The 23,163-nt window shown below is 47.6% G+C and overlaps 1 protein-coding gene across 1 annotated transcript in view; it reads left to right on the forward strand.

Annotated features, from left to right (window-relative positions):
- Positions 1–521: 521 nt before the first annotated feature.
- prkd1 (protein kinase D1) overlaps positions 522–23,163 on the forward strand; it is a 575,159-nt gene continuing 552,517 nt past the window's right edge. The window contains exon 1 of the mRNA XM_072484262.1: positions 522–802. Within this exon, the coding sequence (XP_072340363.1) occupies positions 614–802 (189 nt within the window). The 5' untranslated portion in view covers positions 522–613. The remainder of the gene's footprint in view (positions 803–23,163) is intronic.

Below are 23,163 nucleotides of genomic sequence, written 5' to 3' on the forward strand. Positions count from 1 at the left end.
GATACATAGAGATTGACAGAGACACACACATACAGCTAGATCCAGACAGAGACGGAGAGAGACAGACAGACAGACACAAAAGCAGACAAGAGAGAGGTAGACACATAGACTTAGACACAGGGACAGACAGAGAGAGAGAGAGACACACACATACAGATAGATTCAGACAGAGAGAAACACAGAGGTAGACAAGAGAGAGGTAGACACAGAGAGATACATAGACTTAGACACAGAGCTAGACACTAGGGGAGAAACTGACACAGTGAGAGAGACAGAGACAGACAAAAAGAGAGACACTGGGATACAGACGGAGATGTACAGAGTTAAGTGGAAAGAGACACAGTAAAGTGAAAAGGGGGAAGGTTCACTCCGACCTGTGGGAGTGCCTGGGGGAGGCAGAGGCAGAGGCAGTGTTTGGTGCCCGGGACTGGGCTCAGAGCAGCGGGACTCGCCTTTACTCCAGCTCCTCTCACAGCCGCTTCCTGTTTTCCCTCTTGAGCCAAAGGAGCCCCCCCCCCCCCCCCCCCCCCCCCGGTCGCCATCTTCGGCCTGAGTGACCAGCCGGACAGGGTGTGAGCTGAGGTCCAGAGGGAGAGGGGAGTCGGTCAGCCTGATGAACCCGGCTGCAGTGATCGGCTCGGGCAGCCCCTGCTCCCCCCCGTCCCCGGGAGCAGAGCGCCTGTCCGCACACGGAATCCCCTTCCTCATCCAGATCGGCCTGAGCAGGGAGCCCGTCATCCTGGACTGCAGCTTCTCACTCGCACATGTCCGCGAAATGGCCTGCTCCATCGTGGACCAGAAGGTAACCCGAGCATAAAGTTGGCGCGGTTAGCGGGAGAGAGAGAGTGAGAGAAGTCAGAGAGAGAGACAGAGAGAAAGACGGAGAGAGGCAGAGAGAGATAGAGGGAGACAGAGAGATCGAGTGAAAGTTAGAGGGAGACAGTGAAAGACAGATAGAGACAGAGATAGAGTGAAAGTTAGAGGGAGGCAGATTGAAAGGCAGAGATAGAGTGAAAGACAGAGAGATAGAGAGAGGCAGATTGAAAGACAGATAGAGTGAGATAGAAAGAGACAGAGTGGACGACAGAGATATAGAGAGGCAGAGAGAGAGTGAAAGACAGAGTGAGATAGAGTGGACGACAGAGAGAGGGTGTGTGATAGAGTGACAGAGGTAGAGTGACAGATAGAGTGAGGGAGAAAGACAAAGTGAAAGACAGAGAGAGAGATAGTGTGTGTGAGAGACAGAGGGAAAATGAGTGAGAAAGAGAGAGAGAGGAAGAGAGAGAAAAACATTCAGAGGGAGATAGAGAAGGAGATGGAGAGAGAGAAAGTCAGAGAGAGTCGGGCAGAGAGAGTGAGGGTGACAGAGGGAGAGAGTCAGAGACAGAATGAAAGAGAGTGGGAAAGAACCAGACACCAGATTCAATCAGAGGGACAGAGAGACTATGATTAATTTTCAAGAGATTGAAAGGAAATGTTTCAAATGGGGCTCCGGTGGGCTCAAATGGGGAGGTGTTGTAGAGTTTTCAACTTTGAAAATCGCGTTGTGGTTTCTGATGTTTGGGGTTTGGAAATGTCAGTGTGTTGTCATTTTGAATGTGGAGCGAGTGAGCTGAATATTCAGCTCTAAACCGGAGTCGTACAAGGTAGGTGGAGTCACTCTGGGTGTGGGGGTCAGTCTGGGTGCGACGGTCATCCTGGGTCAGTCTGGGTGTGGGAGTCAGTCTGGGTGAATCTGGGTGTGGGGCTCAGTCTGGGTGTAGGGGTCAGTCTGGGTTTGGGGGTCAGTCTGGGTGTGAAGGTCAGTCTGGGTGTGGGGGTCAGTCCAGGGGTGGGGGTCAGTCCGGGTGTGGGGGTCAGTCTGGGTGAGTGTGGGTGTGGGGGTCAGTCTGCGTGTGGGGGTCAGTCTGGGTGTGGGGGCAGTCAATGTGGAGCTCAGTCTGGGTGTGGGGGTCAGTCCGGGTGTGGGGGTCAGTCTGGGTGTGTGGTGGTCAGTCTGGGTGTGGGGGTCAGTCTGGGTGTGGGGGTCAGTCCGGGTGTGAGGGTCAGTCCGGGTGTGGGGGTCAGTGTGTGTGTGGGGGCAGTCTGGGTGTGGGGGTCAGTCTCGGTGTGGGGGTCAGTCCGGGTGTGGGGGTCAGTCTGGATTTGGGGATCAGTCTGGGTGTGGGGATCAGTCTGGGTGTGGGGGTCAGTCTGGGTGTGGGGGTCTGTCTGGGTCAGTCTGTGTGTGGAGGTCAGTCTGGGTGTGGGGGTCATTCTGGGTGTGGGGGTCAGTCAATGTGTGGGGGTGAGTCTGGGTGTGGGGGTCAGTCTGGGTGTGGGAGTCAGTCTGGGTGTGGGGGTCAGTCTGGGTGTGGGGGTGTCAGTCTGGGTGTGGGGGTCAGTCTGGGTGTGGAGGTCAGTCTGGGTGTGGGGGTCAGTCTGGGTGTGGGAGTCAGTCTGGGTGTGGGGGTCAGTCTGGGTGTGGAGGTCAGTCTGGGTGTGGGGGTCAGTCTGGGTCATTCTGCGTGTGGAGGTCAGTCTGGGTGTGGGGGTCAGTCTGGGTGTGGGGGTCAGTCTGGGCGTGGAGGTCAGTCTGGGGCAGTCTGGGTGTGGAGGTCAGTCTGGGTGTGGGGGTCAGTCTGGGTGTGGGGGTCAGTCTGGGCGTGGAGGTCAGTCTGGGGCAGTCTGGGTGTGGAGGTCAGTCTGGGTGTGGAGGTCAGTCTGGGTGTGGGGGTCAGTCTGGGTATGGGGGCCAGTCCAGGTGTGGGGGTCAGTCTGCGTGTGTGTGGGGGGGTCAGTCTGGGTGTGGGGGTCAGTCTGGGTGTGGGGGCCAGTCCAGGTGTGGGGGCCAGCCTGGGTGTGGGGGCCAGTCTGGGTGTGGGGGTCACCTTGGATGTGTGGGTGAATCTGGGTGTGGGGCCAGTCTGGGTGTGGGGGGCAATCTGGATGTGGGGGTGATTCTGGGTGAGGGGCTCACTCTGGATGTGCGGGCCAGTCTGGATGTGGGCATCACTCTGGGTGTGGTGGTCAGTCTGGGTGTGCGGGGCAGTCTGAGGAAGGGTCTGTCTGGGTGTGGGGGCCAGTCTGGGTGTGGATGTACTCTGAGTGGTGGTGAGGGGATGGTGTTCCATCGGACCCATATGGTGCAGAAGGAGGCCAGTTGGACCATCGAGCTTGCACCGACCCTCCGAAAGAGCACTCTACCAATGCTCACTCCCCCGTACTATCCCCGCAATCCCACGCATTGATCATGGCCATTCCACCTAACCTGCACATCTTTGGACTGTGGGAGGAATCCGGAGCACCCGGAGGAAACCCACGCACACACGGGGAGAAAGTACAAACTCCACAGAGTGTCTCTCAAGGCCATAATTGAACCCCGGTCCCTGGCACTGCGAGGTAGCAGTTTAAACCACTGTGCCACCATGCCGTCCATCAGTCTGGGGAAGGTTGACTCTGGGTGTGGGGGTCAGTCTGGCTGTGGGGGTCAGTCTGGTATATGCCCCCACACCTTGACAACAGCAGAAATAGTTGGTGTTTTAAGAAACATTGAGCAGGCAGCACAGTTTACACTGTGTCCGAGATTTGAAACTCTTAATCATTGTAGGTTCTTGCTGGACAATTTACTGAGTTCTGAAAATGAATTTGTAATTCCAAAGTGAAGCCCATGTCAAATCTCAAAAAGATGCACTGAAAGTTGAACGTTTTTATTCGCCAAGAGTCCCTTTGCATTCGGCAGCCCAGCGAAACTATTAGAAATGCGTTGTCTCCTTTTTGGAAACTGAGTGAGCTCTGTGTTTTGGAAATGTATTTATGAGCCAGGTTTCTGACATCTTCTGTAACCTGAAAATGTGTCTTTACATCAACAAAATTTCAACGTTCATATTTTAAACTTTGACTTTCCAAAAGAACTTTATTTTCTCTTGTTCTAACAGATTTATAAAAGCACAATAATTTTTTTTTGTCTACAATGTTGTATCAATACATATATGCATGTTGCCTGGCAACAGTCAAAAATGTCAAAAAATTTTGACTGGAAGAAGTCAGGCATCTTTTGCTTATCAAAGTGTAAATGGACAGATGAGCTCGGTCTGCCATCTGTATAGATTGGATTACACATCGTCTGTACATCGCGGGGTAAGAGGTGGGAGAACACGCAATATGCAACAATGACAGTTACCTTACTGGGGGAAAAAACAAACGATTACTCAGTTATATTTTACAACCTACAAGGCCTCAGAGAATGATGAGTAAAATTAGTTCTGAGAATTGATGAGCAAAATTTAAGACCTAATGACCGTGGGAGAAAAAAACCCTGACAAATATATCCTGCAGATTAAACATGAACACAGTATACAATGTTTAAATAAACAGCATATTGTATCTACAATGCTTAAATGAACACCATGCACATTGTTTAAATGAGCACCGTATATAATGTTTAAATTAATACTATACAATGTTTAAATGAACACCATATACAATATGTAAATAAACACCATGCACACTGTTTACATGAACACCACATATAATGTTGAAATGAACACCATGTGTAATGTTTAAATGAACACCATATACAATGGTGAATGTTTAGCAAATGGCAAACTTTAATTGACCACCAAATATTCATATATGTGAAATCCTTGTAAAGTGACAATATCTTGACTCCAGCATCATTAAATTGTGGGTTATCACCTTCCTATCATGCTGAATGATTGAATCAAACGATTCTGCTAATACCTGTTGGTCAGCCAACAGATGTAACTTGGTGTTGTTTGAAGTTTCGCCTTAGTTCCGGCACTAAGTTGCGATAGAAAGATTTTGATGGCAAAGTCAAATATGTCATTATGCTGTTTCAACAAATTATGTAACAGTATCACGTAGTTCTTAAAAAACACAAATAAATGGCATTGCATTTCAAAACAAAATTCAAAACAGAACTTAGGAGTAAGTAAAGTGAATCAAACTTTGATCATGATGTATGTTGCTTTTAAATGGGAATAATCTGCAGTATCTGCAGGGTCAGGATAGAGAGCAATACAACAGTTAAAGTGAAAAGTTGACAATTAGTTTCTTTTGTGAGCTTTGATAACATTGGGAAGATTGGGTGGACAGTGAGTTTATTTGACTGGATGACTAGTGTATGGTTCAGAATAGCACAGCGTTCAATCCCTGTTGTGGCCGGGGTAGTCCTCAGTCTGTCTGCTTGCCCTGTCCTGTAGTCATATAGTCAGAGCGTTTAACAGCATAAAAAGAGGCCCTTCAGCCCATCGTATCTGCGACGGTCATCAAGCACCTACCTATTCTAATCCCATTTTCCAGCACTTGGCCTGTAGCCTTGTATGCTTTGGCGTTTCAAGTGCTCACCTAAATGCTTCTTAAATGTTGTGAGGGTTCCCGCCTCTACCACACTTTCAGGCAATGAGTTCCTGCCACCCTCTGGGTGAAAACGTTTTTCCTCCAATCCTCTTTAAATCTCCTGTCCCTTACCTTCAATCTAAGGTAAGGCCCCCTGGTTTTGACCCACATACTAAGGGATAAAATTCCTTCTTATCTACCTTATCTATGTCCCTGATAATTTTGTACACCTCGATCAGGTCCCCCCTCAGTCTTCTTTGTCGGAAGGAAAACAACTCCAGCCTAACCAGCCTCTCTTCAGAGCTGGAAGGCTCCAGCATAGGCAACATCCTGGTGAAACTCCTCTGCTTCCTCTCCAGCACAATCACATCCTTGCTAAAGTGTGGCGACCAGAACTGTGCACAGTACTCTTCGCTGTGGCCTAACCAGCATTTTATACAATTCCATCGTAACCTCCCTGCTCTTATTATCTATGCTTTGGCTAATAAAGACAAGAATCCCATAGGGCTTCGAAACCACTATATCTGCCTGTTCTGTTGCCTTCATGGATGTTTGGACATGCACCCCAAGGTCCCTCTGATCCTCTGTACTTCCTAACGTCCTACTATTATCTATTCCCTTGCATTGTTTGTCCTGCCAAAATGCATCATCTCACATTTTTAGGGGTTAAATTCCAATAGCCACTGCTCTGCCCATCTGATCAGGCAATCCTGTAATCTAAGGCTTTCCTCCTTGCTATTTACCACACCTCCAATTTTTTTGTCATCTGCAAACGTACTGATCATAGCTCCCAGATTCATGTCTGGATCATGAATGTACTGACCAACAGCAAGGGACGGAGCACCAATCACTGCGGTACACCACTGGACACAGGCTTCCAGTCACAATAACAACCTTCGACTTTTACCCTCTGCCTCCTCCAATTTGCTAAATTTCCCTGGACCCCATTGTCTCCTACCTGCATGATTAGTCTCCTTTGTTAAAATCCACACTGAAGTTCATGTAGACTGCACCAACTGCACTCCCCTCAACTATACAGTAAAACCCCAACTGGTGACCGTTAAATGATGAAATATGCTACCCGGAGGAGAAGGAGTTGGCAATCACTTTTCCTGCAGCCCTGTATTACAATGAAACCTTGTGAGAGCACAATTGAAATTAGTTAGCAGTGTATTGAGCTGTAAAACCAGTTGTGTGAAAACCTTTAAAGTTATCAGTCAGCACTGGAGTAACATCTCATCTGTATTTCAAATGTTATTATTTTTTGTTTGTGTAGATTAAGCTGAAAATCTTTATATAGAATATTGGAAAATTGCATGCTAAACCATTAATAAGGCTCCGCATTATTCAGTTTTTAATGAGAAATTATTGCTTCTCCAAGGCCATTTGTTGTTTTTCTGACGCTCATCTATTTTCACTTTTTGACTTGCCTTTTAACTAACAAATACATTGGACGGGATTCTCCAATAATGGGGCTATAACCCCACTCCAGCGTCAAAACACTGTGTGTGCATTTGGAGTGGGGTGTTACGAACACTCTTCCTATAGGTTTTGAATGCAGAAATAAACTACCCCCAGAGTTAATCCTAACTAGAGTTTGCTGTGGATCATCAGTAAATTGGATCGCAAGAACCGAGGGAGAGGGAAAACCTGCCACAGACTATTTTTAAAACGCCTGTTTTCTTATGGACAGGAGCTAGGAGATCAGTGCAGTTTGTCTGTCTCTGTCCTGACTACAAGAAGTAAAGACAAGAGAAATTAGAATAGTGAAGGGGAAATGGCGGAGATATGAAACAAATAGTGTTGCAAAGCAATCATTTTTAGGTCCTGGAATTTTTTTGCACACCCAGAGGACCATTTGTGAAAATGAGACATATTTCGTTTAGTAAATGACATTTTAATAATAATAAATTATTATTATTAAAACGCAGACGTTTCACTCTGGACTTTCTTCAGGAAAAGTCCAGAGTGATTCTCCTACCTGAAGGACGCTAGCAGGGCCCCGGACCTGCCGATACGGGGCCCTGCACTTCTGGTCGGAAGTCCGTGCATGCGCAAGGCAGCCGCCCCGCGTGACATGGCGGATTCGCACGGCAGAACGGCCCCGAAAATATGGGCCCGCGAGATGCCCCGTGCCCGCGGAACGGTGGCCCCTGATCACTAGCCTGGCCATCCCTGAGGCCCTCCCCCGCCCACTTGGTGAAGGATCCCCCCGCCCCGCACCAGGGCGGCCGCGGACTGAGTCCGCAGCCACCGTTCCTGACAGGCAAACCGTGGTTAGAACCACGCCGTCGGGAACGCGACCAGTTTTTGTCGGTGAATTGGTGGTGTGGGGGGGGGGGGGGGGGGTGCGTAGACTGCACGCACGCGGTCCCTGGAGAATCGGGGGAGCGAAGTCGCACCAGTTTTCGGCATCAACACCCATTCTCCGCCCCGCTCTGATCGCGATTTCGGAACGGAGGCTCGGAGAATTCCACCGATTTTTTTTCATGTGGTTTTGAACTGCAAACAGCTTTGGGTTCCCCAAAAACACCCTCTCTCTGCCCTGCATTTGAATTCTTAAACTGCCCTCGGAGTGTACACCGAGAATAAATACTGATAACATAATTTTCAACAGAGTAAGAATTTTTCCCAATTTTATTTTTACCGATATTTGAAATAATCCAAATAACTTCTGGAAAATTCATAGGAAACACGACATGTGTAGATGAGATGGGTAAGAAAATGTCTGGGATTTGCCTTTATTAGATGCGGTGGCACAGACAAGAAAGCTATGATGGAGCTGTATAAACTGTTGGTTAGACCACAGCTGGACTCCTGTGTGTAGTTCTGGTCACCACACGAGAGGAAGGATGTGATTGCGCTAGAAAGGGTGCAGAAGAGATTCACCAGATTGTTGCCTGGGCTGGAGCGTTTCAGCTCTGAAGAGAGGCTGGTTAGGCTGGGGTTGTTTTCCTTAGAGCAGAGTAGGCTGAGGGGGGACCTGATCAAGATGCACAAAATTATCAGGAAGATAGATAAGGTAGATAGGAAGATAGATAGTTGAGGGGTTAATTAACATGGGGCACAGATTTAAGCTAATGAGCAGGAGACGAGAGGGAATTAGAGGAAAAACCTTTCCACCCAGAGAGGGTGGTGGGAATCTGGAATTCATTGCCTGAAAGGGTGGTGGAGGCAGGAGCCCTCACAACATTTAAGAAGCATTGCATACAAGGTTTCGGACCAAGTGCTGGAAAATGGTATAGAATAGTTGGGTTGTTAAGAACCTCGCTGATGTTAAATGTGAGGTTATCCCAAAATCTAGACGGGTAACTTGAAATACTGAATCTTAGTGGTGTATATCTTCAATTTGGTATACTGTGAGAAAAAATTGTGAACCAGGGAGGAATAATCCTGTCATTATGTAAACAATTAATAAAGAATATTTATTAACTTAAAAAAAACACATGACAAGAAGGACTAGAATGCATTACAACACTTAATTACACTGATGGTTATACACGCACTGTACTCCATGAAATTATTTCTTGGTTCCCAACTACCTGTTGTCCCTGAACTCTGAGATGCCCCTTTGTTCCCAAACAACATACATAATATATTACATAACTCGACAAGCTAAATCCAGCAAATAGTTACCATGCACAGGTTAGGGGTCCCCTTTGGGAAGACTGTCTCCAGTTTCAGCAAAGTTAAAATCTGCTCGGTTTCCTGTTTTGCTCACCGGTGCCTGTTTAGCAATACCTTTCTGCAACTGAGTGTGTCTGATGGTAGCTGTGTCTGTGTTTGTCTCATCCCCCTCCCCCTCCAGTCATTGTGCTATGGATATACCATTCTTTCCCTTTGATGTTATCCACCCTGTGGAGTTGGCTTTTGGCATATACGTGTCAATTTCCTTATCTCTCCACTTCGAAGTTACTTTTTCTCTACCCCTATTGATTTCCTCCAGTCACCTAAGTAAACACTTGCTTTTCTCACTGATATACTGATTCACATCTCAACATCTCTTCAGCCATCTCCCTTTTTTCTTTTATCACAATTTCATTTTTAACCTTAATTTTCCCCAAGTCTTAACACGTTTCCTCTTTTTAGAAATGAAATGTCTTAATTTGAAAGAAGATTTCATTTCTCAACTCTGCCTAGAATAAATCCAATGACCCAGCCTCCACTGCTCCCTGAGAGAGAGAATTCTACAGACTAACTTTAATAAGGACATGGGGAGTCCACACCGAGTAGGAATAACAAACCTTTGCTTATTTACAATTACGTATTGGACAACTCCCAGTAGATCCCTACTGGGTCTGTTCTCGGTTGGTGTCTTACTGGCCAACCTTTTATACAATGCAAAATGAAGTTCCCCCATCCCTCAGTGGGGGAGCTCGTCCTCCGCAAACCACGGGGAAGGTAATCATTCCCACCCCGTAAATCCCATGCGGACATTACACTAACAGTCCCCTGCGAGAAAGAAATTCTCCTGATCTCCGTCTTAAACAGTATATCTCTTATACTTAAGCTGTGTCCCCTGGTTTTAGATGAAGCTGCCTTTGACTGTGGAATGGCAGTCTTCACATATATTAGTCCCACTGCTAAATTTATGGGGGTCTGTCGTTATCGCCTGCATGCAAAATGACACCGCAATCAATTGTAAATTCCTTCATAAATTAGACTAATATCAATCAGTAAATTTCATGATCATCACATATCAAGGATGGCACTGACGTTTGGTACCAATGGGCAAATACACAATAAACCCTGTGACAGTCAAAGCTCCAGTGCAGGGTGGGGCGTTGTGACTTTGTGCCAATGTTCGTTCATTGCAAGCTTTTGAACTTAGATGTGCCTTCATGGTCAGGTAGTACCGCCTGTGTGCTTTACTACAAGGAGTGAGGGGGGGGGGGGGGGGTAACATTGAGGCAATTCTGGATTATTGCTCATGATTCTCTTAAAAACCACATCAAGCATGATGGTCTGTGCTTGGAATTAGCAGTTAGCATTGAAGCAAAGGTGATCGCCGTTGGACTCAAAAAATTCTTTGGTGAGATATCTAGTGATCTTAAAAAAGGACATGCTATCAAAGCCTTTTTGTCATGCACTTGTTGAACATTAAAGGGTTAACATCAGGAGCACTTGATACTGATGTAACTAGTGATGTAACTGTGATGCAATGTCACGTATTGAAGAGAATGAGCTCTGGCGGGAAGCAGAAGTACAATCTTTACGGAGATGTATATCGATCTGTAAATAAAAAAAGAGTGTTTTCCCTGGATAATAGTCAATGGGTAACAGCATTCTTAGGGCAGCAGACAAACTCTAAAGACATCCCCCACGTACATCCCAAACCCAAGGAAAAACATGGAGGCGGTATACAGTACATAGTGACCCAGATAAACTCCAAGAGAAGACTGCAATCGTTGGAAAAAGGATAAGAAGACAAAAAAATTGATGATTCACCTGAGAATGGGGCACTGTGGGTGCTGCAGATGCAAGCAGACAGACAGACCTGGGGTCCAGCCAGCAGTGAGTATAGAACGCAATCTACAAGCCAACCTCCTGAAGCAACAGCATATCTAGAGCTTAGGATAGGCATGGAGTCTACATTGCTACTCCCAGAACCATTCTGATGCACTGAAGACTCGTAACAGGCTCAACATAGTGACTTTTGGAGGAAAAGATTCTCCATACAGGAAAGCCTCAGGTTTGCAGAAGAAGGAACCGAAGGATCAAGTGTACTTCATTCTACACAGTCGGGCCATAGCAGCTGATGATGTTATTGTGAGACAGAGCATTGATAAAGCTTCAAGCTCATATGAAGAAGCGCTCCAGGCATTTGATTCGTACTTCATTGTTCAAAGAAATTAGATTATTGATTGAATGAGATTTAATAAGAAAAGACAAAAACTAGGTGAATCCATGGTCTCAATTAGGGACTTGCGGAGGAGAATTGTAACTATGAGATCGACAGAGGTGAATTGATATGCGTATGTATAGTATTTGATATCTTAAATGATATCTTGCAGATCTTTTGAAACCAAGGGAAGATTAAGCTCTCACAAAGGCTGCACAAATAGTTTGACAGACTGATTTTAGTAAAACACTACACAAACAGGAAAACTACACAAACAAGAAAATACTACACAAATGGAAAAATATCACAAACTGGAAAACACTACACAAACAGGAAAACACGACACAGACGGGAAAACACTATAAACAGGAAAACACTACAAAAACTGGAAAACAGTACACAAACAGAAAAACACAACACAAACAGAAAAACACGACACAAACTGGAAAACATTACACAAACCTGAAAACAGTACACAAACAGAAAAACACAACACAAACAGAAAAACACAACACAAACAGGAAAACGTGACACAAACAGGAAAACATGACACAAACGGGAAAACATGACACAAACTGGAAAACATTACACAAATCGGAAAACATGACACAGACGGGAAAACACTATAACAGGAAAACACAAACAAATGGGAAAACACCACACAAACAGGAAAACACTACAGAAACAGGAAAACACTACTCAAACAGGAAAACACTATACTGATGGGAAAACATGCCACAAGTGGGTAAACACTACAAAAATGGGAAAACACTACAGGAATGGGAAAACACTAGAGGAAGTGAAAACACTACATGAACGGGAAAACACTACACAGACGGGAAAACACAACACAAATGGGAAAACACAACATAAGTGGGAAATCGCAACACAAACAGGAAAACATTACAGAAACGGGAAAAACACTACGTAACAGGAAAACGCGACACAAATGGGAAAACACCACACAAACAGGAAAACATTCACAAACTGGAAAACATTCACAAACTGGAAAACATTCCACAAATGGGAAAACACCACACAAATGGGAAAACACTAGGCAAACAAGAAAACATTAGACAAATGGGAAGAATGCCCAACAGAGGTGCTGAGTGCCACAACTCTTAGACATTAGGACATTTTACAATAGTCTGCAATTTCAACATTTCTATAGCGCATAAGAAGAGGGAGATAACAACAGACCGAAGCAAAATCCAAAAAGTGGAAGAGCCACAGAAAAAAAATAAGCTTCTCAGGAGATGTTAATTAAACTGAAAATAATTACTGGAGCACTAAATTTGAAGTTGATAATCACCCCACAGAATTTAAACTAGTTACTGGCACAGGTCTTTCAGTGTAATCTGATGAAGTAAAATAGCTTAAAATGATCACATTACAGCCATCGTCCATCCATTTGCAAGGTCTAGGAGAGACTACACTAAAGTGATAGGCAACACTTGGTAATAGTAAGACACAAAGATAAAGATATGGTGGAACCCCTGGAAAACAGAACCAGGAATCACTTACTGAACAGAGAAGCATGTTTGCAGCTGGGGACCATTTACAAGGTTGATGAAATTGCTGATGGACAGTCTATTGAGGTATTCAGGAATGGATTTCTATCCTTATTTTAAGGTTGAGGAAAACTGAAATCAGAAAATTACGTAACCCTCAGAGCAGATACTAAGCCTGTATACCCCCATCGGCATGTTTTGCAGTGACGGAGGTGGCTCCTGGTGGGATCTCCTGGTCTCTCCATTGTCAACGGGATTTCCCGTTGCTCGCACCCACCACCGGCCGGGAACCCGCAGCGTGGGGGCCACCATCAGCAGGACTGGCAGATCCCAGCAGAGGGAATGGTTGGAAAATTCTGCCCTATATGTCTCTCCATAGTGAGGAATGTCTTTCACCCGCTCTTAGGCAAAGCCGAGAGCAGAATTGAACACACATTGGAACAGGGATCCATCTCTTCAGTAACCACAGTGACAAAGTGATGTTCTGGACTGGTCACAGTACCAAAGTCTAATGGTTTAATTCAAATCTGTCTGGACGTGACTCCATGAAACAAGTCAGCAAAACGTGAGATCCATCTGATGGCATCAGTGGTTGAAAGTGTTGACAAATTAGCAAAAAAGCAAACTCTTCACAACATTACATGCTAACAACGGCTTTTGGCAGTTGCCACTTGTCAAAGAATCCAGATTGTTAACTATTTTTATCATCCTATTTGATCATTATTGTTTTAACAGGTTACATTAGGAATTGCTTCAGCAATTGAGATATTTTTAAGAACAATGTCTCAGGCCCTGGAAGGTATGGAAGAGTAATATGCAAAATGGACAACATTCTCATGCACTGCTCGTCGAGGGAAGAACATGACTGTGGAGCGAGAACAGTCCTACAAGATGCAGGTTTGACATTAAACGACAAACGGGAATTTGTAAGGCCTATAAGAGCACAATATGTAAGCTTCCGGAGTTAAAGCCTACTCACAGAGAACTCATTAGACAGTTCCCACAACTGAAACACATCACAAAATTACAAGAATTCCTTGGGATAAGGTCAACAGTGGTGCTGGAATGTGGAAAATGCTTTTGTCAAGATCAAAAATCTCAATTTCTCCAGACATTCTAGTGCAGAATGATCCAGAGTTGACAACAATTGTAGCAATGGACAGATCTTAGGCTTAGGAGCAGTGCTGCTACAAGTTCAAAAAGATGGACAAATAAGACCTGTTTTGTTACACCTCAAGATCTCTCACTGATACGAGATGAGGTAAGCAACCGCTGAGAAGGAAGCATTAGCAGCTATTTCGGCCTGTGAGAAATTCTTAGATTATGTGATGGGATTGAGGTTTAAATCTGAAATCGCGGATAAACCATTGGTTACTCTCCTTAACCAAAATGAAATTACAAAATGTTGCATCGAATTCAAAATTCATACCGACACTCATGAGATACGATTTGGTTATTGAGTATGTTCAAGACAACAGTGGATACATTATCAAGAATACCTGGAGAAGGAGCCAAACTGGAAGATTTATATTTTATTGATGTAGTGGAAACATACATTTTGCACATGATCAAACACTTACCAGCCACTGAGAAGAGATTATAAGAAATTAAACAATCATAACAGCAGGACAATGAATGTACCCAAATAAAAGAATATTGCTCAAATGGATGGCCATGGTATGCGCCCCAAACCCAGTACTACACCAATACTTGAAACAGAGAAAACATCTCAAAATCATCAATGATTTCTTAGTTGTTAACAGGTCAGTCATCCTTAAAGCACGTCAACTTGACATTCTCCAGAAAATCCATTAAGGTCACGTGGAAATGGTGAAATGCTGAGCAATAGCCTAGCAGTCAGCCTGGTGGCCAGGCATCAGCCACTCCATTGAAATGTTAATCCCAAATTGCCTTGCATGTGCAGTGAATAACCAACATGAAAGTGAACCACTGGCATTCTCCACTTTTCCGTTGAGACCTTGAGACCTTGCAGTGCCGAGCAATGGATTTATTTGAATTTAAAGGCAAAGTTTTCATCACCATCATTGATTACTCCTCCAGTTGGACTGAAATGAGCAGAGAGATAGCAAGAGAGTGGAGACAATCATTACATCACTAAGAAGTTTTATGATACATGGTATTCCGGATGTTGCGGTGTCAATCAACGGTCCTCAATTTGCTAATGAGCTGTTCCGTATGTGCAGGAATATGGTTTCATACATGTGACTAGTTCACCTAAATACCTTCAGGCGAATAGCAAAGACAAAGGAGGAGTTCAAACAACCAACTGATGAAAAAGAACAAAGATATTTAACTTTGCCCTTCTTAACAACAGAACCTCACTGCTAAAAAAAGGGTTGTCGCCAACAGAACTATTGATGGGAAACTGTCTTCAAACTCAACTTCCAGCTCCACAATAAACACTACAACCTAACATTACCTCAGATGTTCATGAGAAAGTTCGGAAGCCTGAGGAGCAACAAAGAGACTGTCAAGCTCCAAATTTCAACTTCAATCACGGAAGACAAGACATAAAAGTGCTCCAGCTCAGGGAGAGCGTGGATATGAGAGCAACAGATTGAAGGCGTTGTAATAGAAAGAGTTCCACAACCAAGATCTTATAGAATTGGGAAATATCAGAAAGAACTGAAGATCCTCAATATCGTTGGGAAGGAAACCAATGGAACGTTGGACACACTATTTAGATCCGGATGGAGACGAGGAACCAGAAGCAATTAGAAACACTACAGCCACCCACATGGAAGACATTCTGGTCAAACGACAAGAGAGTGCAGTTCATCCTCAACCTCAAAATTAAATCAGGACCAGATCAGGGAGATTGGGCAAAGCACCACATAAACTAACCCTGTGAAGACTTTAGGGAGAAGTGTTCATGTATGTACATAATTGAGATGAAGACTTGGGGGAGTTGTAGAGTAAAGGGTTAATATCAGGAACTGATGCAGGTGTAACTTCTGATGTAGCTATGATGCTGTGTAACATGACAGAGAGATTGAACCCTGGTGAGAATCAGAAGTATAACCTCATTTGGAGTATTGGAATGCATACAGATTTGTAAGTAAACAAGAGTGATTTCCATGATAAACGGTCTGTGGTTGTATTCTTAGGGTATTGGTAAAACCCTAAAGAAACCCCACCTAGACCTCAAACACAAGATGAAACACTCATCAGCACAGATGTAAGAATGACAAATTTCAAAGGGAACAATAATTTATAATGCATGAGAAAGCATGCTGTTTGAGAAGTGGACTCTGATTGGTCAAAGTGTTGCCATGGATAATGCACCAAAGAATAGTTGTTCCCCATGCTTTGATTAATTGAAGAAGATGCAATGCCTGGACATGTTCCTCCAGGTTGCAGAGGGCCAGGTCCTGTATATGAATACATATATTCAACGAAAAAACTTCCAAATGTCATTTTGGGCGAGTTTGGCGGTTATTTCCCATCGGTTTTTCTGGGTGAGATCCACACTGGTATTCATCCACAATTAATTGGACCTTGGGGAGTTTCTCACCGGTCTAGTCCAGAAATGTTTCCAACAGTGGGGAGCAGAACTCGTTGACGAGACTGACTGTTTAGAGATTGGGTGGCCATTTGGAAAGGGTGCCCTGATCTCTCAGTGAGTTTGAGGATCCCCCATGCCTCCTACCCATGGACAATGTCACCCCCCTCAGACATGGGCATTACCACCACCCCCACTATGGGGTCATTGAGGGCCCCCCTTTTCAGGCCTTCCCACCCAACTTTCGGCCTCCCGCCTTTCAGGACCCCAACCCTTCAGACTCCCCTCCCCACCCCCTAACCTTCATGCCCCCACCCCCCCGCCCAAACCTTCAGACCCCAACCCATCAAACCCCCTCAGTCCCCCTTTCAGGGGTATTGGCTGCCTCAGGTCCTGACCCTTGGTAATGCCCCCCTGGCAGCTGGGCACTGTGGCCCTGGCACCCTGGAAGTGACCCTTGCAGTCTGGCAGTGACACCCAGGGGCCCTGGTAATGCAAGGGTGACAGTGCCAAGTTTCCCAGGTGTCAGCGGGAGTGCCAGGGTGCCACTCTGCCTTGTCCCAGACTATCCAGAGGTCTCTAATGGCCTGGGAGATCCCCAGGTGCCATTACGCCAGGTCCACGTTTGTGTAGACCAATACTAAACGGTGCCTTGGCGAGGTCTCCCATGCAAGGCCTTTAGGTCCTGGGCACCTGGAGAATTTGGAGCATGTATATTAAAATTAGTCTAATTGGATCATTTAAATATGCATATCTGGATCTTGCCCAGTGAGAACGAGATCCGGATCACGATGTCTCGCAGGGTTCATATGAATCTCATGAGACGTATCGACCTCGGCCCGGCGTGTTAAATTGTGTTCATAGCTTCTAACTAGCAGGAGTGAGTTACATTGAAAGCTTGACTGATAATCTTAAATCGGCTGTTAGTGTAATTCTCAGCATATTTGGGAGTGTTCAGTAAGTGGTGTCCAGTAATGGAATCACAATGCTGGACTCTATGGGCGGGATTCTCTGATCCGGAGGCGAAGTGTTGACGCGTCGCGACGGCGTCAACATGCCCTCAGGAGCAACAATTCTGACCCCGACAGTGGGCCAGCATGGCACTGCAGCAACCCACACCGCTCCAGCTGCTGATGCCGGCGTCAGATGGGCGCTGCAGGTCTGCGCATGCGCAGTGCGACCGGCACCAATGCACGCATGCGTAGTGCGACCGGCGTCAATGCCGCATGCGCAGTGGCCCCCTTCACCCCGCCGGCTCCGCTGCAACATGGCGTAGGGCTAAAGGGGACGGCGCGGAGCAAAAGAGGCCCTCAGCTTGAGAGGCCGGACCGCCAATCGGTAGGCCCCGATCGCGGGCCAGGCCACTGCGGAGGCTCCCCCTGGGGTTGGACCCGCCACCGCCCCCCTCCCCTGGATGCATGCACGCCGAAGTCCCACCGGGTAAGACCACACGCCAGAACAAACCATCGAGAATGAAGGAAAGGGCCTAGGAAAGGACCCAGAAACAGCAGAAAAGTGGTTAACACTGCTGCCTCACGACCTTGAGGACCCGGGGTCGATCCCAGCCCCGGGTCACTGTTCTTGTGGACAATCTACCCATGTCTGCGGGGTATCACCCCCACAACCCAAAAAGATGTGCTGGGTAGGTGGATTGGTCACGCTAAACTGCCCCTTAATTGGGAAAAAAATGAATTGGGAACACTAACTTTATTTTAAAAAAAGATAACCAAGCAGTTGAAGAATTTTCAAAATAGCCAACCAGGGAATGAAATGCACTGAAATCAATTCATTAAAAAAATATATATTTTTATTAAAGTTTGCATTTCTCCACTGTCCAGGAAATCGATGGAACGGCCATAATTTACACCAGGGGCGTCATTCTCCGACCCCCCGCCGGGTCGGAGAATGGCTGTTAGCCGCCGTGAATCCCGCCCCCGCCCCCGCCGAAGTCTCCGGTACCGGAGATTGGGCGGGGGCGGGAATCGGGCCGCGCCAGTTGGCGGGACCCCCCGCTGGATTCTCCGGCCTGGATGGGCCGAAGTCCCGCCCAGAAATTGCCTGTCCCGCCGGCGTAAATCAAACCTGGTATTTACCGGCGGGACCAGGCGGCGTCCTGGGGGGGGCGCGGGGCGATCTGACCCCGGGGGGTGCCCCCACGGTGGCCTGGCCCGCGATCGGGGCCCACCGATCCGCAGGCGGGTCTGTGCCGTGGGGGCACTCTTTCCCTTCCGCCTCCGCCACGGCCTCTACCATGGCGGAGGCGGAAGAGACTCTCCCCACTGCGCATGCGCGGGAAACTGACAGCGGCCGCTGACGCTCCCGCGCATGCGCCGGGAAACCGACAGCGGCCGCTGACGTCCCGCGCATGCGCCGCATTTCCGCGCCAGCTGGCTGGGCAACAAACGCCATTTCCGCCAGCTGGCGGGGCGGAAATCCCTCCGGCGTCTGCCTAGCCCCTCAATGTTGGGGCTAGGCCGCTAAAGATGCGGAGCATTCCGCACCTTTGGGCCGGCGCGATGCCCGTCTGATTGGCGCCGTCTTTGGCGCCAGTCGGCGGACATCGCGCCGTTGGGGGAGAATTTCGCCCCTTGTTCTTTATCGGCAGCCCCCCCTTCTATTCCCCCTTTGCCCCTACCCCGCTCCCGCCCCCCTCCCCTTTTCTGCTCCGGTTCCTATCCTAGGCCCTTTCCTTCATTATAGATGGTTTGTTCTGGCGTTTGTTTCACTCTTATAGCTTTGTGAGTGTTCCTCTGATCCTCGTTTCAGTCTCTCATTGGTTTCCCCTATGGTATTTCCTTGGGTCTCCCCCCCCCTTGTTGCCCCCTGCCCTCTTTCCTGTCTGCTTTCTGTGACCCTGGTGGTTCCCATGCATCGCCCTGAACCCCCCTCTCCCCATTCTATAAATTGTTGACTTCGAACAGTTCTTGGAACAAGCTGATGAATGGCTCCCAAGCTTTGTGGAAGCCCTCGTCTGACATTCGGATGGTGTACGTGATCTCAGCTGGTGAGCCAGCAGGCAGCCAGCCTTCTCTCCGTGTTCATAAAAGGTCCCGTGTGTCTGGCGGAGTTGGTGCACTGCCATCCTGGTGGATAGCAGGTTAAAGTCCATTTGTAGCTTTTTCCTCTCCGCCAGAAGCTCTACGGTCGTGGCCTCGGAGTACTTTCTGTCGACCTCCAGGATGGACTCGATCAGTTGCTGCCTAACCACCCTCTCTTCCCGATCTCTACGAGCCTATAGGCTATAATTTTTCCCCTAATCACCGCCTTGAGTGCCTCCCAGAACGTGGAAGGTGAGACTTCCCTGTTCTGGTTGTCAGTAACGTACTCGCCTATGGCCTGTGATGTTTTCTGGCAGAACTTCCATGTGGGGCATTGGGCACAGCCCGTCTCCAATCTCACATCCACGTAATGTGGAGCATGGTCGGAGATTACAATTGCGGAGTATTTCCTCATTACAAAGAAGTCGATGAGGGTCTCGACCTTGTGTACTGGTGAGAAGAACGAGAATTCCTTCTCACCTCAGTGCAGGAACCGCCATGGGTCCACTGCCCCAATTGGCTGTATGAATGTTCCCAGTTCCCTAGCCATGCCTCGCCATACCTGTTGTTTTCACCCTTCTGTGGTTTGATCTGTCCATCAGTGAGTCTTGTACACAGTTAAAGTCCTCCCCCATGATCAGTCGGTGTGTACCTCTGTTGGGGATTTCCGCCATGATCTTTTTTATAAACTCCGTGTCGTCCCAGTTGGGAGCATACACATTTATCAGGACTACCGGTGCCCCATCCAGGACGCCGCTGACCATGACGTACCGTCCCCCTGGGTCCGTAACCGTCTTTGTCGCTGTGAACACTCCTCTTACTTATCAGTATGGTTACCCCCCAGCTCTCGTCCCATAGTAGAGTGGTAGATGTGACCCACCAGCCCTTCCTTACCCCAGTCGGTCCTTCTCCCCAAGGTGTCTCTCTTGGAGGAAGCTATGTCGACTTTCAAACTTCTCAGATGGGCGAAAACTCTGGATCTTTTCACTGGGCCGTTAAGTCCCCTGACGTTCCAGGTGACTATCCTGATGGGGGGCTTCTGACCCTTACTCCCTCTGGGATTAAACATATTTAACTGGTGGCTGCACCCCTGCACTCTGGGTTTTCCCTTGTTAGGGGGCCACCCAAAATGGCCACGATCACCATTCTCACCATGAAGCCGAGTCCCTGCGCTCTGGGGGTTCCCTTTGTCCAGGGCATCTAACAGGCTGCCAATTGTGTGTACATCATCTGGTGAGATCCTGCAGTCCGTGGGTTTCCCTTTGTTTAGGGGCCCTCCAAAGTGGCTGCTTGCTTGCCATCTTGTTCCACCAACCTGAACCCCACCTGAAGCCAGTCTCATGCCCTTCACTTCGTTACCATTGTGTTCCTCCCACTGTCCTGATTCCCCCCTCTATTCCCCCTTTCTACCCTCCAACCCCTCTGTGCCCCCCTCCCTATTCACCCCTTACCTTACCCCCTCCATCCCTGTCTCCCCCTCCCCTGCCCTCCGGCCAGGCCCTCCCTCCCCACTGGGAGATACACCGCGGCCCCGTTCTCTTTCATCCTTCCTGGTGCTAGCTTTCCTCACTAGTGTGGTGGCCTTCCCCTCCCGGGGCTGTCTTTCCCCCTTCTATGCCTGATTATTGCCGCTCCAGCCTCCGTTCCTGGCGCCAAATGGGCGCCACGCCAGCCCGCGCATGCGCGGGGGAGTCCTTCAACGCGTCGGCCCCTACGCAACATGGCGTGGGGGTTCAGGGGCCGGCCGCGTGACAAAGTAGGTCCGGGGGGGGGGGGGGTGGGGGGGGGGGAGAGGCCGGCCCGCCGATCGGTGGGCCCCGATCGCGGGCCAGACCCCATCGGAGGCCCCACCCCACCGGGGACGGAGACCCCCCCCCCCATACAGGCCGCCCACCGACCCTTCGCGTAGAGTTCCCGCCGGCAGCGACCAGGGGTGAACGGCGCCGGCGGGACTCTGCCGTTTCCAGAGTCAGTAACGCTCATTCCGCTCATTCGGGCCGGAGAGTCGGCGGCCCGACCGCAGACAGCGGCCTGCGACCGGCGCCGCGCCAACCGCGCCGGCACAAATGGCGCTGATTCGCCGCACCTCGGAGAATCGCGCGCCAGCTTCGGGGCGGCGTGGCGCGGTTGCGCCGATTCTCCGGCCCGGCGCGGGGCTCGGAGAATCACGCCCCTAATAGTTCATCTCGTTATTGTTTCCATCGGTCTCTTCAGGGATTCTTTTTTTACAGAATTGAATAAATGTATTTCTTCACTTTAGCTCTTAGGCTTTTCAAAAAAGTAAACTTACTCTATCTTTATTTTGCTTATTCACACTTTTCACAACCAGTATATATCCCCCTTTAAATTATAACAACTCCTTTCAAAACTACTCTTGTTATTACTTTAGGCAAGAATCTGATTGAAGTTTCTCTTGGTTCAGTAATGTATCAAAATAATTCTTACTGTTGGTTTCAATTCATTCAATCACACTGTCTCTTATTTCAATTACCATACTTACAACCCAACAGCCTGTCTTTCAGTACATAAGAAATAGGACATTGATATTACCAACTTAATAATATTCCAATTTCTTTGTTTTCTTGACATTACGAACTAGTAGTTGTGCCCCTAACCAAGCTATTCCAGTACAGCTTCAACACTGGCATCTACCCAGAAATGTGGCAACTTGCCCAAGTATGTTGTATCCACAAAAAGCAGGGCAATTTCAATCTGGTCAATTACTGCCCTATCAGTCCACTCTTGATCATCAACAAAGTGATGGAAGATCATAGAATCCCTACTGTGCAGAAGGAGGCTATTCGGGTCATCGGGTCTGACCCTTCGACTGAGCATTCAACCCATTTACACTGCCCCGTCCACCCAGCCCTATCCCCGTTATCCCATAACCAACCTGCACATCCCTGGACATGACGGGCGCTTTAGTACTGAGAACACCTAACATGCACATCTTTGGACTGTCGGAAGAAACCGGAGCATCCAGAGGAAACACACACAGAAACAGGGAGAATGTATAAACTCCACACAGTCACTCAAGGTTGGAATCGCACCCGGGTCCCTGGCGCTCCGAACCAGCAGTGCTAACCACTGTGCCAGCATGCCGCCAAATATAACTGATGGATTATCAGGAAGCATTTACACAGAATAACTTGCTTAGTGATGTTCATTTTGGGGTCTACCAGGCCCAAATGACTCTTGATCTCATTACAGCCTTGGACCTAATATGGATAAAGAGGAAAACTGTGAGCGACTATCCTTGCCATTAAAGCAGCATTCGACCAAGTGTGGTGTCACATAACCCCAGCAAAACAGGAGTCAATGGGCAACAGATGTATGGCAATTCCCCCAGCTGCAAGTTCCCTTCCAAGCCACACAGCATTCTGTCTTGAGACTATACCATCATTCCTTCACTGCCCCAGGGTCAAAAGCGTAGAACTCCCTTCCTGGCAGCCCAGTGGGTGTTTCTACACCACATGGACTGCAATGGTTCAGGAAGATAGCTCACTGCCACCTTCTCAAGGGGAATCAAGCTTCCCACGCCCCATGAAAGAATTGGAAAAAAATCAATAAAATTAGTTAAAATACATAGATGACTGTTAATAACCCAGTTACCCTTGATTGAACAAGTTGGAATGTTACAACCCCTCAGCTAGTGGCAGTCAATTCCAGCCCCGCTTGACCTGGAATCGCAACACAATTGAAATTCATAAATATTTCTTGGAAAAACAACCAAAGTCTTTGTCCCTTAGCTGCCCAATAACTACAGTCACCAGGTTTGTAAATGTAAACACAATTAAGTCTATTAATAACAAGAACTATAGTTAAATATGCAGCAAATGCAACAGGTTAACTGTTATCCAATTCCTAACCCCTCGTCCCACCCTCTACAAACACAAGACAGACAAACAC

The sequence above is a fragment of the Scyliorhinus torazame genome, chromosome 2 (genome assembly GCF_047496885.1).
Source record: "Scyliorhinus torazame isolate Kashiwa2021f chromosome 2, sScyTor2.1, whole genome shotgun sequence".
Taxonomy (NCBI): domain Eukaryota; kingdom Metazoa; phylum Chordata; class Chondrichthyes; order Carcharhiniformes; family Scyliorhinidae; genus Scyliorhinus; species Scyliorhinus torazame.